This window comes from Colletotrichum abscissum (assembly GCF_030869225.1).
Source record: "Colletotrichum abscissum strain IMI 504890 chromosome Unknown Scaffold_15.1, whole genome shotgun sequence".
NCBI lineage: Eukaryota > Fungi > Ascomycota > Sordariomycetes > Glomerellales > Glomerellaceae > Colletotrichum > Colletotrichum abscissum.
Window position 1 is genome coordinate 900,766 of NW_026850043.1, and position 16,348 is coordinate 917,113.

The window sequence follows — 16,348 nt, forward strand, 5'->3', positions numbered from 1 at the left end:
GATGCTGAGGGACATATCCTGCTATTATGCAGACAGCACGCGGCGATGAGTCGATTAAACCTTTCAACCATTATGGGGTTACTGATTGGTCTGTTGCTCTGTTTTGTTCCCAGGATTTACTCCCTCGCAATTTCTCAGGTGCAAGACAACAATCCCGCTTCCCATAGATTACAAACAATAGGATTGCGGACAATGCTGTTCGTCGCCATTTCAACGTACTCCGTCGAAGGCATGAAGCGGAGAGTCTGCCCAGAACTCAAGTGGCTTGTCTTGCTCCCTAGCTCGACACACTTCGAGAATTTTTATTCTTTTGGCGCAGGGTTCAAAGTCTTGGAATGCTTCGTCGCCCATCCGACTCTTGAGGCAGTTGTTTCCTCGTACGATTTTGGCCATTGGGGTCTAACCGGCCCTCTCAGTAGTGGAACATCTCTTTCCATGACGCAACTCATCCTTCGGCCCACGGGCATGAATGCCACTACTCTCAGCAGGGCCCTGAGTCGATTCCCGAAGCTCACGCATCTCTTTGTCGAATTCGATTCTCTGAGTTCCAATGGCGGCTTAGTAATAAGAGACCAGTTGGGTCACACGATTACGGAATGTTGTCCCTGCATCGAGCATTTGAGCCTAAGGTTTCCTGAGCAGGGGATAAACAAGTTCTTTGGCCAGAACCCTACTCTAGAGATTCACTCTCTGATAAGCAGCACGTGGAACCTGTCCGGCCTGGAAGTATTCCGCAGCAGAATTGCGATGTACTACTCGCTCCTTGAGGGGCTGGATGAACGCGCTGCGTTGCTCAGATACTGGGTGCCCCGGCAAGCGAAGTTGCTTCTCTTAGATACCACAGACACCGGAGAGGACATGACAGGCGCACCTTACTTTGAAGGTGTGAAATCTCTTGTCCTCTCTCTCTGCCGGGCACGTCAGGTGGAACAGCTTCGCTTCGGAACCGTGGCCGTCAGTGTCCACGTTGGAGGCAACATTGACTGGCATGAAGTCGTTCAAGAGGCCGGGAAGTATGGAGCCGGAACTGACTTCCGACTAATGGTTGTCTTCTTTCCTGCGATGCGTCAGGCTTTCTGGGCGTCGAATTGGAGAGAAATTTGGAGAGAAGGGATTGATATTCCTGCTCGACTGTCAATGCAAGGCCAGCAAGAGCGTGCAATCGTTGATTCGGGATGATGATCCGGAGGTCTCTGGACAGAAACATTGGGTGTGGGTTTATGGCATTAACTTCAGTAGACAAAGGTCAGGCTAATCACTTGTGCAAGAAGCATTCTGATAGCACGAATGATGCATTCTGATTCATTGAGATATCCCAATCGCCTCTTGTGTCTGATGAACGTTGGCGCTCCACTTGCTGCAGAATAGATGCCACTCACACGTCGTGTCGCAGCTGCTCTGCGTGGTGTCTGATGTTGAGAAGCAACGTAGCCCCAGCATCGTTTGGCGGACTTGCGTGACAATCCCATGCGACCTACTTACATTTTTGCGGGATGGTTTGGCCGAGCGGCCCGTCGTCGCCTATTGGGATTGTTCTGGTCCTCTGACAGATTTTGTGATAACTTGATGCCATCACGTCTAAGGTAGACATTCAATCGTGGTGGAGATTCTCGACTTTCCCAAAGCCCCTTAACGCCGATGGACCACGTGACCGGATTTTCCGAAAAGTTCCGAGCTTCCGGTGCACGTGCGTCGATGTCATCCGTTCCGACATCAGCCGATCGTTGCCCGAAGCGGTCATCAACGTCTTGCTGCAGCGTCTCTGATGTAGACTCCCACACGGCCTTCAATGATGGCGGGTTACGGCGCAATACAGTCGGAAGCGTGTACGCATACGCTACGCTCCATTTGTTGGAAAGTTCTCATCTCGTCAGTCTTCATCGGGCCTGACTAGAGCGGTCAGGAAAGTTCGCCTCCTACCGACATCATCCGTCGTCGGACGCATGGCCTAGCAGCTTTCGCACCTGCCACCAAAAGAGAACGGCGCCGCTCAAAGCCTCGAAATCGCTAGCATCGTGACTAAGAAAACACTCCGACGCGGTTGGCGGCACCAGTCAACAGGAAAAGGTGGTTGGGACGGGAACAGGGCAGGTCCAGCACTGCAGCAGCAACTCTACTACGCAGTAGGTGTACACACGCAGGAGGGTCAATGCACCCAGGGTTGTTAGAGCCGTGGGGTTCGCCGTCTGAGTGGTGGGGTTTGTCTCCTCCTGGCTGGTCGCTAACTTGCTGAAGAAGCGGTGATGAAGAACGGCTGAGTGATGGAGAAGAACAACCGAAGAACGCACAAGAGAGAGACCTGAGACCGTCGATAGGTGGCTCCGTCATACCGTCCAGGCAGGCGACGATCAATCGCAGAATTGCCCGATCATGCGCGCATCTCGGACATGAAATTGATAACGGCACAAATGCCTCGAGGGCCAAGGATCTCAGCTACATCGGTACATCGCAGAGCGAGTGGTGAAGATTCACGCACAAAGGCCGCAACTCGAGACAGCCACACACACACCGCAGGCGCAGAGTGACAGGGCAGACGTCACGGCCACGGGTACCCCTCACTCGCCCTTCCATCATAGTGCTACGGATAGTGCCCCTCCATCAGCGTTGGCGCTGCGCTTGGGGCAGCTTACAGCGGTTTACGGGCAGGCAGAGGATGGGATACCCCTCCTCGCCACGAGTGCGTCCGACGTCAGCCGCCAGGGCAAAGATTCAGGGTCCTGCCTGAATGAGGACCGTTTGCTATCGTCGTCATACCGTTATCTCTGCCAGTCTCTCGAAATCCGTCTGTCTCGCAGTACCACAATCCCCCAGTGCAACTTCTGGAACTTGCGACTGGATGCCACGGGATGCCTACCTGCTTCGGCAACATCTCAAGAGATACGAATCTCATCTCATCGTCTTGCCAGGGTCAGCTGCAAACGATGCATTGAGGAACAAATGGCCGAATCCTAGCGCCTCCCGCACAAAAGACGCAACCCACCTGAACCTTATCCGGCAACGATGCGTTGAGATAAGAAAAGGTTGACAATTGGGAAGCATCACAGTGGTCTTTGACCCTGTCTTGCCCGTCAGCCAGGATTGGTTTGGGCGGCCGAGGCGATTCGCGCGGCGCAAAAATGGGCAAAAAGACCTCCCCCAAACCAACTCAACCCCCCATGGGCCATTCCATGGACATCCATGCCGGGCCAAGTTCCAGCCCCGAAAGAAAAGGAGGACGACTGGCTACCGTCAACGCACAAAGAGCGCAAACCCCACCGAGGCACCCCTCGCCAACAGGTCGCCAGTCCCGAACCACGACGCTGGCTTGACTTGGACTGCGTTTCCGCACAAACGGCGCACCCGCCCAATGACGGCCCCCCGATCCGGTCCCATCTGGCCACCCTCATCTGACATCTGACCCCTCCTCCTGCTACTCTCAGTGTCCCCTCCCTCTGGGTGACTATCCGAGCTGCTAGGAGGAGGCTCTGGATATATAAGTGCGCGGCTTCTTACCTCTTTTCATCTGCCTCTGGACTGATCTCCACAACGTCAACATTCAAGTCCATCACGTCAACTACAACAACACCTTTTTTAAACCCCCCAAAACCAACCAACAACCATCAAAATGAAGGGTGACTGCGGCTGCTCCGGCGCTTCTACCTGTATGTACCTTACTCTCCCCCCTGCCACCGCACCGCGACCGTAACGGTGTTGTCGGCGGTCAGTCATTGGAGACCAAGACGCTAACCTGTCTCAGGCAACTGCGGCTCTGGCTGCTCTTGCTCCTCCTGCAAATAAACGCCTCTTCCCTTGACGACGACCTGTGATACGTTGCTGCTTTACTGCGGTTTCGCTTCCTCTCGATACGACGACGATATGAGTTTTTGAATTCGGGATATGGGTTACGACTTGGTTGATGGGTAGTTTGCATCGGCGGATAGTGTTCCTTCTAATCGATGGACCTATTGGCATGTTTAGTCACTCACTTGAGCAATACATCTTTTGAGGCGCCGAATTCTGTTCCACTGTTCCACCGTGGTGATGTTGAATGTACTGTTGCCGCTCTTGATCTTTTCTGGAACTATTCGTGGCCTGGAGGAATTGCTGAAGGATCATCTTGTCTTCGCAGCAAACATACTCCTCAGTCCTGCAGGCTGGACGACAACCGTCTCTTTATACAACTGCCCAAACCCTCAAGGTGCCAATAGCGTCAACCTTGATCGTCTCATCAAGGTCCCGGCCAAGGCTGTCAAGGTGCCTGTCGCCAATTGTCTCAATCACTCGTTCCTCTGTCTGCTTCACCTCCAGTCTTGCCCTCTACCTTGCTTTTCTACCCCTCCAAACCTTTGACCGCTCCTATGATGAATCCGAACCCCGCCCCGCCCCGCCTTGGCTCCCCCTCGACTGGGACCCCTCCGAAAAATCCCCTGAGAGTTGTGCCTATGGTGCCTGTGTGGTGCCTTTGGTGCTCTGTGCAACCACAAAGAAGATCGTCACCTCAACTCAAAACACACCTCACTTCACCCACGACAACCACAATGGAGTACGTAGTAGCCAATACAAACACGGCTTTGCTACATCTACGACGACATCGTTACGCCAGACCGCCAGCATATACCGGGGACCATCACGCCAGTGGCGTACCATCGTGTTCCAGCCCTCTTAAGCTTCCCAGGCTCCTAGCCCAAGAACCCTGGACTAGAAACAGGAACCAGACAGAGAAAAGCAGAGAGGAGGGGTCTGAGTTCAGAGTTCTGGCCCCATGAGGCGATGCCACGAACGGAACGCATCGGTCCTTGCCGCAGGCCACGGCCTCCGTTCCCCGCCAATACTTCTGTTTTGGTGTTCCTCTCGAGACTCTGATAGGTCGAACCTGCTTTTGCTGGGGGAGCCAAAGAATCCAATGGGCAGAAAAAAGAGTGGTTCCAGGGAAACCCTCATGCCATATGAATGGACGACATGTCCAGAACCCGCGACACGATGCCTCCACCCTCTGTTCTCCGTGAGCTCGAGAAGCAAGTAACGGGAACCAACAGGAAGCTTGGTAGCTCTTTCTGTCTCTGTTTTTGTTACAGTGGTGAGAACGAGAGAGGCAGGCCTCTAAGGTCTCATGTCTGGAGCTATTCCAGCGTCATGCTCTCAAGTCTGAAGCACCAAGAGACTACTGCCTTCTGCCGCTCTCACAGAGTGGACTTTAAATAGGTCTCAGATGACGAGCTCTATTCATTGGCTTCTCCACTTCCTTCTGTAGCCCAATTGTCTTCAGGAACAGGGGGGAGGAGCTCTGTAGCGCGTTAGTCGTGGCGTGCCGAAGCCGACTTTATGCTTGATTCTGGCCTTTTGTTTACTTTCACTTCACTTCACTCCCCAGAATTGCTCCTCCCACCTACCTCGATTCCCAAATACGCGGGCCTCCAGAGAGGGAGAGGCAACCCACGGATCATGGCAAGTCGCCAAGAACCTCACACCTCTCGTCTTCAGCCGAAGCAAGCGCGCGGCTGCCTCCCAATTCTTCTGCCCAGACTCTTCCACACTCACGGGCCATGATGCCACGCCCCAAGCTTCAAAGCAGCCTATGATTCCTTCCCTTTCCCATTCCTGTGTTTATAGAGCAAGACCACAATGAACCCCAATGTTGTCCTCCTTCCTACAGGCCAAGAGACATAAGGCAGGCCGCGTCATCCAACACACCAGAGAAACCTCTCGTGGCCTCTCAGTCGTCCCTGGCTCCCCCGTATCCAAACGTGTCCCAGTTTGTCCCAGTCGCACCCTGCATGAGAGGCGTGTCCCCTCATGTACGCCAAGCGGCCCCCATCGCGAGCCCTCGGCACCCTCGTGCCGGCGGGGTCGAATGGCAAGAAGAAGAAGGGCATCAATAGACTCGAGGCATGGCGTGGGGAGTGCATTAGAGGCATTGAGTAGCTACCTACCTTAGTCTGCCAAAGGTGCCAAAGGCAGCTCCTATTACGCCGTGGACTTACTAGGCACTCAATGCCGTACAGCCATACGAAATATCCGTACCCGGCATCGCCGTGACGTGAAATGGGAACCAGAGCAGAGCTACCCCTCCATCCATCCCACTTAAGCTCCCACCCCGCCGCCCCTCCATCGCCTAGCCTCACCCTCGCCTCGTCTTGCCCCCTGTCCAACCAACGAGCTCTCCTGGAAGCTCCCATGCCTGCCCCCTCCCCCCTGTCAGCGGAGGAGGCTCTTGGCTCCATGAGCTACGTAGCAAGAATAGCCAGCATCGTGACACCACCTCCCATGGAAACCAGAGGTCACAGGTTACGACATGCTAGGCACAGAAACGAACCGAATCTATGGGAAGTGAGCAATCCGGATCCAACTGGTTCATGGGCGTGAAGCTAGCTTCTCCCTATAGGGCCAGACTGGCAGGGCCAAGGATGAGCCCAGATATTGCCAATGGCTGAGGGATTCAGCTCTAGGCTCATGGACCAGAACATGAAGCTTCCCTGAGGTTCCCTGAGGTAGAAGCAGGGCGTGGACAGCGGTCCCGGCCAAGGAGAAGCTTCCATCGCCAATGGGAACCCGCTCTCCTCTTCTCAAGACCGCCATTTCCCACCTCCACGTGTCTGCAACAGACGACAAAGTACCCAGTGAATACAATGGAGGCCTCTCTCTTCCACAGTTTCACCCCCCCTTGCCCCTCCCGAGCTTCCTGCCTGTTCTCCAGCTTGATGTGAATAAGGTTCCAGCCACAAGCAGCTGCCCCGTCACTCCTACCCTCGTCATCCTCCGTCCTGACGACATTCAACATCTATATAAAGCTTTCCCATCCCCCACTCACCCGCAGCTCTTCTTCTTCCCTCTGAATAAACTCAATTCATCTCCTAAGACAACCTCCACAAACAAACATCAGCCAAAATGTCCAACTTCCACCACTCCGCCCAGGACACCCGCGTCGACGACGGCCACATCCTCCGCGCCCGTCTCCAGAACGGCAACGGCGACTTCGTCGACGCCGAGTGCAACCTCAACGACTGCCTCGGCAACGACAACGGCCGTTTCGACTGGGGTGGCCGCGGTATGTCTAAATCCTCTTCCTCTTCCTCCCCTTTGTCTTCGCACTCCCATACACACTCTACATCTCACTGGAGAAACCCGGGCTGCCTCCCTTGACCAGTATCTCCTCCCATGATATGAAGCGACAGATTTCACTAACGTATTCCTTTCGTAGGCTTCGCTGATTCCGCCGAGAGCATCCGCTTCGAGTTCGAGGGCGACCAGCCCATCCTCCGCGCCCGCCTCTTCAACGTTGAGGGCCAGGCCATCGACGCCGACGTGAACCTGTGCGAGCGCCTGTCCAACAACGACGGCAACTTCCACTTTGAGTGTACGTCTTCCACACACTACCCTCATTCTCTCTTTGAGAAAATACGCATCTAACAACCCCTTCTACAGAAACAATTCACAAACGAAAACTTGATATGACGGGAGCGAGGAAGATGGAATGATTGAATGGCATGAAGCGTTTTTGCTTACGCGTGATGGAACGGGGAATGGAAATTCTCCCTATTCTATACCGAACTAGAGTTCGGTCACGCATGACTTAAGTAGCTGAGAATCGAGCTGCTTGCCCTTTTCAGGGCTGAATGAAGCTTTCAGTGTTGCTTATGTGAGGAAACATGACTACTTGTATGACATTTCACATTTGACGTTGGCGCTTGTTGGGTTGAATCTTCGCCCAGCCCTTCCAAAGGGAGTTCTACTAGGCTAACCATGCATGCTAATCGACACGATTGTCGTTTCGTAAGATACATCAAAGGGGTATGAGTAATCCTCAAAAAGCATATCCATCCGATACGAACGCCAAAGCAAACAATTCCCAATAGGATATCCTCCTTAATCCATAACCAAGCTTAGACCGTATTCCAAACGCGATTGTCGAGAATGCCATATCCCGGTTGTCCACTGTCAGTATCTAAACGGTCGGTCTGCCAACATAGCTCATGCAGTACAACCACTGCCACCACCTTCGCCCCGCTGCCGCTTCGCAGCCTGTTGACCCTGGTCACCTCCTTCCGCATCCTTTTCATCAGCCTTGCGCTTGGTGTCCCGGAGTGACTCCGCTTGATGCGGATTCTCAGAGCCCTTGACAATTTGCTCCATGGCCCTCATCTTGGCGACGAGAGACTCTCTAACCATCTTCGTCGTCTCGCTCTCAACGTCCCGCAGAACAGCGAATCCCATGGAGCGGTACTCTGGGCCGTCAAGCCATCCTCGTATCTTTCCCTCCATCAACTTGGGAGAGCTGCGGTAGACTCCTCGGATTGCTTCCAGGAGATTCTGGTTGATAGTCGCCTCAAGCTTCTTCGTCAACGCACTTGTGAGGTTTTGCCCTTGGGTCGTGTTTTCCTGGGTCGAGACCACAACGGGTTGCTTAGCCGTCTTGTGTTCTGCCAGTGGAGCACTTTGCTCTTGAGACTCTGCATTGACTACCAGGCTACCGCGTTGCTGGATTTTGCTGGAAGAGGCTTGTGGCGGTGGAGTTGACGGCGTCGAAAGTTCGCATCCTTTAGTACCACTCGGTCTTCTGGCCAATGCGCCATGCTGGGGTGGAGAGCCGCTCAAGAAACCACTCGATTCTCGTCGAGTCTGTTGTTCCAAAGTTCGCTGAGCGTGTGTGGGGACCTGAATAGGGGGCTGCTTCGAGAGCGGGGGTTGGGAACCAGATGGCCCTCCTCTCGAGGCTGTGCTCGTTGCTGATCTCGACTCTGGCCTCGCAAAGGCTATAGCCTTCTCTTGCTGGACGCTACCCCCGCGCTGTCTCTTTGGGATAACAAATCCGTTGATTTTCATTTTCGAATCTGGGTCGCTGGATATCGGGTGTACCGTTTGATCTGTGAGGTCCCTGATTGTCCCCTCGGAACACAGTCTTCCAGCAACGTCTGGCTCTTGAACCGACAAGGGCTGTTTGCTCGATTGCAAGCGAACGTGCTCGTTCATCGTGGCACTCTTTGCTAATGCCTTTGGCTCAGTTCTGGGGCCTTCAAAAGAGGACGCGCTCGCATGTCGATGCGAGCCGCCTCCATTGCCGGTCAAGGGCGCAACAGCGCTTGTTGGAGTCGTATAAGCAGCTGCAGCCTCGTTCTTCTCTTTGAGGGCCTCCTGCTGAAACAAGAGCTCCGAGAGAGCCGCGAAGTTGCGCGGTTCCTGCAGACCAACTTGCCCGGAAGGGAGTGCCCCTAGGTTGTCATTTGTGTGTGCGTCAGCACTGTCCATCTGCCGAGATCCTTTCGGAGGCTCATATTTTCTTTGCTCCTTCGAGAGCGACGGGTCGCAACATTTGCGCGCGTCGAAGCCGGCCTTCCTCGCCAAGTCGACGAGTGTCTGGTGCATGCTCCCATTGTTGAGGATCCTCGACACCTCGCAATCGACAGCGTTGAGTGCATTGATGTAGTAATGCTCGTTGGGGTTGCGTGCCGGATACCGAAGTGCAGAGTACATACGCTTCCAGCATTCTTGGTCCCCAAGGCGAGGAAAAGCCGACAAATCAAAGTCCCAGGAGACTGATTTGAGTTCCTTGTCAATTCTTGCAGATTTTTCCGGGTACTGCCTGTACACGGGCAGCTTCTGAGACCTTGCCCATTGTAGCCACCTCTCTAACCTGATGACCGGGGACCACCCTCTCATGTCTGGAGGTGAAGACATCCTATAGACGGATGAGTCGTCAGCGGAAGGGGCAAAGGATTTTCAGGATAATTTACCTGGAAGGATCCTTGTCATATGCTGACTAGAGGTAAAATATGAAAAAAAGCAAAGGAGAGTTTTTGTAGCTTGGCGCAATGTGATGCAAGGGAAAGGATCTCGGGCAAAGTTACGGCCAGAAATTGTGCGATGAGTGCTTGACGAGAATAGCGCAGGTCTGAATGGTGGAAAGTGTTGTAAGAAGAATGGAAGATGACGAGATACGGTAGGTGGAAAAGGATAGAAATCCGAGAGGGCGAGGAGGCAAGGAGGGTGAAAAGGGTGATATTTTGGCAAGGCTGAAATATTCAGACGGATGGAGGAAGGTGAAGTAAGTCATATTTGTGAAAGGAAGGTGAGGTCGATAGGGAAACATCACAGAATAAGCCCTATGCCACGAAACACACCTCTCCCGGTCGAGGTCCGTCTGTTTGTTGGCCGTATGTATTTGCTCTGCACGTATCCGCATAAGAACAATGCAGAACGGTGATGTCTATTGTGAACAAACGGGCCCAAAGGGAGAGACAGAGACTAGGTAGAAACTGCCAACGCCTACTTCTCGTTGTTTATGGATGGGATGTGGAAGAGTCAAATAAATAAAGACATGTTGACGATGGTTCGTCCGAGCATGAATTCCAACATGACTTGAACTTGGCTAGATAGAGGTATTACTGAAGATATTTTCCAACTCAAAAGTGTAGCCAAGATCCAAATATTACCAGAGCAAGAATCATTGATATTCCATATGTTACAAAGAGTACAATATCTGTACAAGTCTCCTCTATACCAGACACATTTCCTTCTCCTTTTGGTCTTCCGCCTTTTCTCATCGACATCACCACTACACCCTCTCTCCTTACGCCTTGCCCTGGATCCATGCCCTCTGCACCGGCTTGGCGAGATGCTTGTGTCCGGTAACGGGCAGACCTCTCTTCTTGAGCTCCGCCTCCATGACCTTCCAGCGGCCGACCTCGGTCTCCTTGTCGATGGGTGTGACGCGGCGGTCGCGGACGCGGACGTTGGGCAGATCGAGCAACGCGCCCTGCTGGGCAATGGCCTCAGCGACCTTTGTGGGCTTGGGCGGCTTGACGACGGTGGCGATGAGGTCGCCGACCGTCTTGATCTGCGCGAGCTTGGCGTCGTGGACGCGGTGGCCCGTCAGTTGGAAGACGCGCTTGTGGACCTGTCGCAGCAAGTGTTAAAATGGTTTCGGCCCCTTTTGCTAGTAAAGGGGGGAAGACTTACAGCAAACTTGAATCGTGCGTCCTCGAGAGAAATGCTCTTCCAGGCTTCGCCCCATGCCTCTACCAAGGCTTTCGCCTCGGCAGCCTCGACAGCGCCCTCTGAGGTCTGCGCCTCCTGAGCTTCCAGCAAAGGCGCGACGACGCCCTCAATCGCCGCAGAATCACCCTCAAGAGAGACGCTACCATCCTCCCCAATCTTCAATCCCAGCGCCGTCGCCCTGCTGAAGCCCTCCGCATCGCCCCTGGCCCACGCAGCCGTCAACCGGCTCTGCACCTCAGCAGAAGACCCAGCAACAGCAAGCGCCTCAACAACAGCCTGCCTCACGCGCGCAGCGCACACATCGGCATCTGTCACAACCTCACCGGCACTCGCGAAGCCAACGTACTCGCTCTCCCTGCCCCAGCGGCCCTCCTGCTCCCACCACCCTTCAAGCCCACCAATCTCCTCGAGCCCATCAATCGTCTTGGCGGGCACGTAGTCTCCTCCCTCGACCTCCTTCTCCGTCGGCGCCCACACGCGCTTATTCTTGATCTGGTGCGCGAGCCGGCTCTGGGGCTTCTGGCGGCGCTTCTGCTCGGCCCGCTGCGTCTGCTGGCTATCGGCCTCGAAGGCGGCCAGCTCGGCCTCGGCCTCGGCTAGCTCCTGCGCGATGCGCTGCTGGCGGAGGGCCTGGGAGGATTCGGCGGCGTAGGGGTCTTCGGGTCCGGGGGCGTCGCCGCCTTTCCAGAGGAACTTACGGACGCGGCTGGGGGTTGCGGGTGTCGTTGAGAGGGCTCGTGATGCTGTTGCTGAGATGGGGAATGTGGCGGGCGCGGCGCAGGTGCATTGGATCGGGGAGGCTGCCAGCAGGCTTGGCTGCCTGAGACGGGGCACACGGCGCATTGTGGGCGGCAGTGTTGTGATGTGTTGTAGAGGTTGAAGGTTGGTGATATTCCTCTTCCACTCCAGGTACGGGCGAAAGACACAGCACGATGTTCGGTAGGGGGAGCTTCAAAGTCTCCAATTGAACTTTTTTGGATGCTGGGGTTCTGCTGGCGAATCAGAGATAGGGAAGCTTCAGCCACACTTCAGCAAGGGTTCCAGCCACATCTATGTGGGTCACGTCCCTGATCCGCTCCGGTTGTGGCTCGTGCGTCCGTCACCTCTCTGACGGCGAGCCAAAGACGGCGACAACTTCACCCACCTCCCGCGCCGTCGCGAGAAACAACCCAGATCCGGTCGGCAGTGGACGCAGCTCGCTACAATGAATCGGATATCAATGATTCTGCTGCTACTATGCGGCATCATCGCTCTCGTCAGCGCAAACTGTAAGTCCATCGCAAATGCCAAGTCCTTCTCCCAACACCGAATACAAAGACATACTAACACCCCTCCAAGCAGCACCAACATTCTGCAAATGCACCTGCTTCAAAAACAGCACCATCGTAGCACTGGGCCCCCAAAAAGCAGACGGCGAACCACCAGGCAACGCACCTCCGTCCAGTCGCGATACCTCCTCCTCCTCCTCACTCCTCAACAAGCGCGCCGCCTCCTCCTCCTGCTCGCAATGCACAAAGGCCTTTTGCCTCAGCCGCGGCATCGACTTCTGCAGCAAGGCTAAAGACGAAGACGTTCAGACCATGTGCTTCCAGCGCGACAGCAACAAGGACCGCGTCATTGTGTGGGGGTTCCTGCTAGGCACATCGGGTTTGCTGGGGTGGGCTGTGTTTAAGAGGGCGAATGAGCTGCGGGAGGGGAAGAGGGCGGCTGATGCCGCTGCTGCTTCTGGGGGGAGGGGGGATTATAGCCAGCTTTCGCCTGCGAGGCCGAGTTGATACGACTTGATATCTGGCACAAAGGGTACTAGGGTTTAGGAAAGGCGTTTGGGTGGGCGTGATTTGGGTTCAAGTTCATGGGTGAGGCTTATGTAGGAATATCACGGGACGGTACAGCATCGAGCTGTTGGCATCACCAAGGTTTACAAAGTTGAAGGAGACTCAAGAAGCCGTTTTGCGAAGCTATCTATCTCTCCAAATTGTCCTCGGCGCCCTCGAGCAACCCAGGACGCATGTATCATGAACCCATGCAACCGTGACTATAAACCGCATAAAAAATCACTTTTCTTGATTTCCTCCCTGGAGCCTTGAAAAATGCAAATGCTATGCATATGGGGTTGGTATGTTCCATTTCATCCAATCAAAGCCCCTCCATCCCCCTATTTTTCTTTTGGGTGTTTCCTCTCTTTGCTCACAAAATCACAAACTAGTCGTTTTTACTAGACGTGACGATTGCTCTACTCCTCCTCAAGGTGGGTAACCTTGTGCGAGTCCTCGTTGCCGTTGGCCGAACCGGCGTTGCGCTCGCGGCGGGCGCGGACGGCGGAGGCGAGGCCCTCGAGGACGTCGACGGTGGAGTCCCAGTCGATGCAGGCATCGGTGATGGAGACGCCCTTCTTGAGGGCGGCGGGGCCCTCGGCGGGCACCTTTTGGTTGCCCTCGTTGATGTTGGACTCGATCATGACGCCGATGATGGACTTTTCGCCCTCGCGGAGCTGGTCGCCGATGACGGCGGCGACCTTGGGCTGGTTGCGGTGGTCCTTGTTTGAGTTGCCTGTGGTGTGTTAGGTCTTGATGTGCTTGTAAGTTAGGACAGGGGACATACCGTGGGAGCAGTCAATCATGATGGCCTGCTTCTGGCCCTTCTTAGTGAGCGTGTCCTTTGCCTTTTGGACATTCTCCTTGTCAAAGTTGGGGCCGTGGGAGCCGCCGCGGAGGATGACGAAGCCGTGCTCGTTGCCCTTTGTGCGGGTGATGGCGGCGAGGCCCTGCTTGGTGACACCCATGAAGTGGTGCTTCGCAGCCGCGGCACCAATGGCGTCGATGGCGACGCCCAGGTTACCGTCGGTGCCGTTCTTGAAGCCGACGGGGAAGGACAGGCCGGAGGCGAGCTCGCGGTGGAGCTGGGATTCCGTGGTGCGGGCGCCGATGGCACCAACCGAGATGAAATCGGCGAGGAACTGGGGGGAGATTGTGTCGAGCATCTCGCTGGCGATGGGCATACCCGCAGTCGTGAGATCGCTGAAGAGCTGGCGGGAGATGCGCAGGCCCTTGTTGATCTTGAAGGTGGAGTCAATGTCCGGGTCGTTGATGAGGCCCTTCCAGCCGACGGTGGTGCGCGGCTTCTCGAGGTAGGCGCGCATGATGACGCAGAGGTCGGAGGAGAGCTTCGCGGCGAGGGCCTTGAGGCGGGCGCAGTACTCGATTGCTGTGGCTGGGTCGTGGAGGGAGCAGGGGCCGATGATGACGAGGAGACGGTCGTCTTTGCCCATGATGATGTCGACGGCCTCGTTGCGGCCGCGGACGACGGTTTGGAGGGCGGCGTCGGTCATGGGGATCTCGGAGGAGAGAAGGGCGGGAGGGATCAGGGGATCCTGTCCCAGGACTGAGGGTGCGTTAGTCGTTGGTTGAGCATTGTGGTGATGTTTGTGATTGTGGGTTTGCGGCGGTGGTGACGGTGTGAGTGAGTTGAGTGAGATGAGTGAGGTATGACATGAAGGTGTTTGGTGAGAACGACAGTGAGTGAGCCGGGTGCAATTAGAGTAAGATTGAGTGCCGAATTATTCAACGACGAGTTTGAGTAAAGTCTTGATGTGAACGAAGATTGCAGCTTGAGATGAAGAGCTTGTGTGGGGCAGAGCGGTAGGGGGTCCATGAGTGACATTTCCCAAGATGGGTGGGCTCAGTCATCCACCTTGTGTTGGAGAGATAGACGAAGAGAAAAAATAGTGACTCACTTCTCACGTCGTCAGCCGCGAGGGGCTCATGCTCAAGGTCGAGACCGGGCATTTTGGCTATGTGTTGATGGGTTTGGGGTATCTTGAAAACTGCAAAATTGAACCAATGTTAGTCAGTGACATTGTTTCTCTCATCTTGAAGCACTGCTAGAGCGATTGGACCCCTCCTCCATCGTCATCGCTGGTGGTGGATGCTGCCCATCGTGAGATTGACCGCAAAAACCACCCACCAACCCCGAAACGGTTCCCCAGGTTCAACGAAGAGGTCGATCTCCCGCCGCGTAGCAGGCAGTAAATAAGGCCAATCAAGGGTAGGGAAATAAGCTTACACTGAGATTAACAAAAAGGAGAGCGGACGAACAGCCGGTCGCCTATTGGATCTGACGGGGTATCGTGTGGTGAATTCGTTGCTTGAGCCGTCGTTGACCGAGCCTGGAGGAGTGGGAGGATGAATGTTCGTCCACAGGGGAAGGGGAGCGTCCGGTAGTGGCCTTTTTTGGGGGGTGTTGGTCGAAGACTGTGCTGGGCGGTGACTCAGAGAGTGGGTTCGTTTTTTTTTTGTTCAGGTAGAAAATTCAAAAAATAAATGATGAAGCCACTTGAAAAACACTGTTTTCCCCCCGTCCCTTTGTGTGTCACTGGTCACTGTGTTTGTGTGGTTTGTGACTGGCGGCGGCGGACGCGGAGCCCTCTGCTTCTTTCGGAGGCAATCCCGCCGGAGAGAGGTCCCAAGGTATCTTGCCTCCTTTCCTTTGGCCAGGAGGTACCTAACTAGGACAATATCATGCTCAACTTGCGTTGAAATGCGCTGTTGGCGCCTCTTGTCCCACGTGTGCCTAGTCTCTTTCTGTCTGGACAATTCTTTACTTCAATCATTTGGCGGGGTATTTACTGTGTAACTCTTCCCTTTGCGAGTCACTTTCTGCTATCTTCGTCGTTCCAAAGTGAGGTTGTCCGCACAAATTCTGGGTCCGTCGACGTCACAGATCCAGTCATCTCATTCTCGGCTGACCAGAATTTATCCACGGAATCATGGGCGGAGTGGGTGACGGCGATACGCGACGGTGACGCAGTGAAGAAGACCATTCTATGCTAAACAGTGGGTGAGAGTCAGGAAGCGCCGATGGCGCCGATGGCGGGGCAGAAAAAAATCTTGGAGGGGTATCTGAGTGGGCAGATGCATGCACCAGCACCAGCATACAGCGGAAATATTCTTCCTCTCTTCCCCTTCACCGCTCACAACTCTCCCTCCTGCTTACGATGGCTCCCTCAAGAACTATACAAAAACCCAGATAGTCACATCGAGTCTAATCATGTCAGACGAGAGAAAGAATTGTGTTACATGTGCTTCCTGACGTTGGAGGCCTTGAACAGAGATGAGACGCCGTTAGCGTTAAACGCCCCTCTTTCTTTCTTTCATAGGGAAAAAAAAACGAAAAGAAAAGCAAGAGTTTTTGTGAGAAATTGACAACATCTCATTGGCCAATTCCCTCACGGTCTCACCTAGGCCTCACCTCGGTTTGTGGGGTACCGATGCCGGCACTAGACCAAGGTGACCTAAGGTGAGCGTTCCAGGTGCGTCCGCCTGGCGCCGTTACATCCTCCAGCCCCCCGCGGCCCCGACCCGCCTCACAACGAGGCCGG

At 54.7% G+C, this 16,348-nt stretch overlaps 9 protein-coding genes across 9 annotated transcripts; 5 read left to right on the forward strand and 4 right to left on the reverse strand.

The window, feature by feature from the left end:
- Window positions 1–72: 72 nt before the first annotated feature.
- Window positions 73–1,179, forward strand: CABS01_07260 (uncharacterized protein; the record flags this gene model as incomplete). The annotated part of the gene is made up of 1 exon (XM_060540623.1): window positions 73–1,179. The coding sequence occupies one exon, from the start codon at window positions 73–75 to the stop codon at window positions 1,177–1,179; it is 1,107 nt and encodes a 368-aa protein (XP_060403508.1).
- Window positions 684–1,945, reverse strand: CABS01_07261 (uncharacterized protein; the record flags this gene model as incomplete). The annotated part of the gene is made up of 6 exons (XM_060540624.1): window positions 684–720; window positions 872–983; window positions 1,380–1,409; window positions 1,483–1,521; window positions 1,616–1,837; window positions 1,921–1,945. 6 exons carry the CDS (start codon window positions 1,943–1,945, stop codon window positions 684–686), a joined length of 465 nt encoding a protein of 154 aa, XP_060403509.1.
- A 2,075-nt stretch (window positions 1,946–4,020) lies between these two features.
- On the forward strand, window positions 4,021–4,329 carry CABS01_07262 (uncharacterized protein; the record flags this gene model as incomplete). The annotated part of the gene is made up of 1 exon (XM_060540625.1): window positions 4,021–4,329. The coding sequence occupies one exon, from the start codon at window positions 4,021–4,023 to the stop codon at window positions 4,327–4,329; it is 309 nt and encodes a 102-aa protein (XP_060403510.1).
- Window positions 4,330–4,517: 188 nt separating this feature from the next.
- Window positions 4,518–4,745, forward strand: CABS01_07263 (uncharacterized protein; the record flags this gene model as incomplete). The annotated part of the gene is made up of 1 exon (XM_060540626.1): window positions 4,518–4,745. One exon carries the CDS (start codon window positions 4,518–4,520, stop codon window positions 4,743–4,745), a length of 228 nt encoding a protein of 75 aa, XP_060403511.1.
- A 2,119-nt stretch (window positions 4,746–6,864) lies between these two features.
- CABS01_07264 (uncharacterized protein) lies at window positions 6,865–7,386 on the forward strand (the record flags this gene model as incomplete). The annotated part of the gene is made up of 2 exons (XM_060540627.1): window positions 6,865–7,024; window positions 7,178–7,386. The coding sequence occupies 2 exons, from the start codon at window positions 6,865–6,867 to the stop codon at window positions 7,384–7,386; spliced, it is 369 nt and encodes a 122-aa protein (XP_060403512.1).
- Window positions 7,387–7,947: 561 nt separating this feature from the next.
- CABS01_07265 (uncharacterized protein) lies at window positions 7,948–9,651 on the reverse strand (the record flags this gene model as incomplete). Its single annotated transcript, XM_060540628.1, has 1 exon — window positions 7,948–9,651. One exon carries the CDS (start codon window positions 9,649–9,651, stop codon window positions 7,948–7,950), a length of 1,704 nt encoding a protein of 567 aa, XP_060403513.1.
- Window positions 9,652–10,543: 892 nt separating this feature from the next.
- CABS01_07266 (uncharacterized protein) lies at window positions 10,544–11,919 on the reverse strand (the record flags this gene model as incomplete). The annotated part of the gene is made up of 2 exons (XM_060540629.1): window positions 10,544–10,870; window positions 10,933–11,919. Coding segments are annotated over 2 exons (1,314 nt in total), but the record flags the coding sequence as incomplete, so codon positions are not given.
- Window positions 11,920–12,175: 256 nt separating this feature from the next.
- Window positions 12,176–12,746, forward strand: CABS01_07267 (uncharacterized protein; the record flags this gene model as incomplete). Its single annotated transcript, XM_060540630.1, has 2 exons — window positions 12,176–12,239; window positions 12,310–12,746. The coding sequence occupies 2 exons, from the start codon at window positions 12,176–12,178 to the stop codon at window positions 12,744–12,746; spliced, it is 501 nt and encodes a 166-aa protein (XP_060403515.1).
- A 458-nt stretch (window positions 12,747–13,204) lies between these two features.
- Window positions 13,205–14,756, reverse strand: CABS01_07268 (3-deoxy-7-phosphoheptulonate synthase; the record flags this gene model as incomplete). The annotated part of the gene is made up of 3 exons (XM_060540631.1): window positions 13,205–13,521; window positions 13,573–14,352; window positions 14,705–14,756. 3 exons carry the CDS (start codon window positions 14,754–14,756, stop codon window positions 13,205–13,207), a joined length of 1,149 nt encoding a protein of 382 aa, XP_060403516.1.
- Window positions 14,757–16,348: the final 1,592 nt, after the last annotated feature.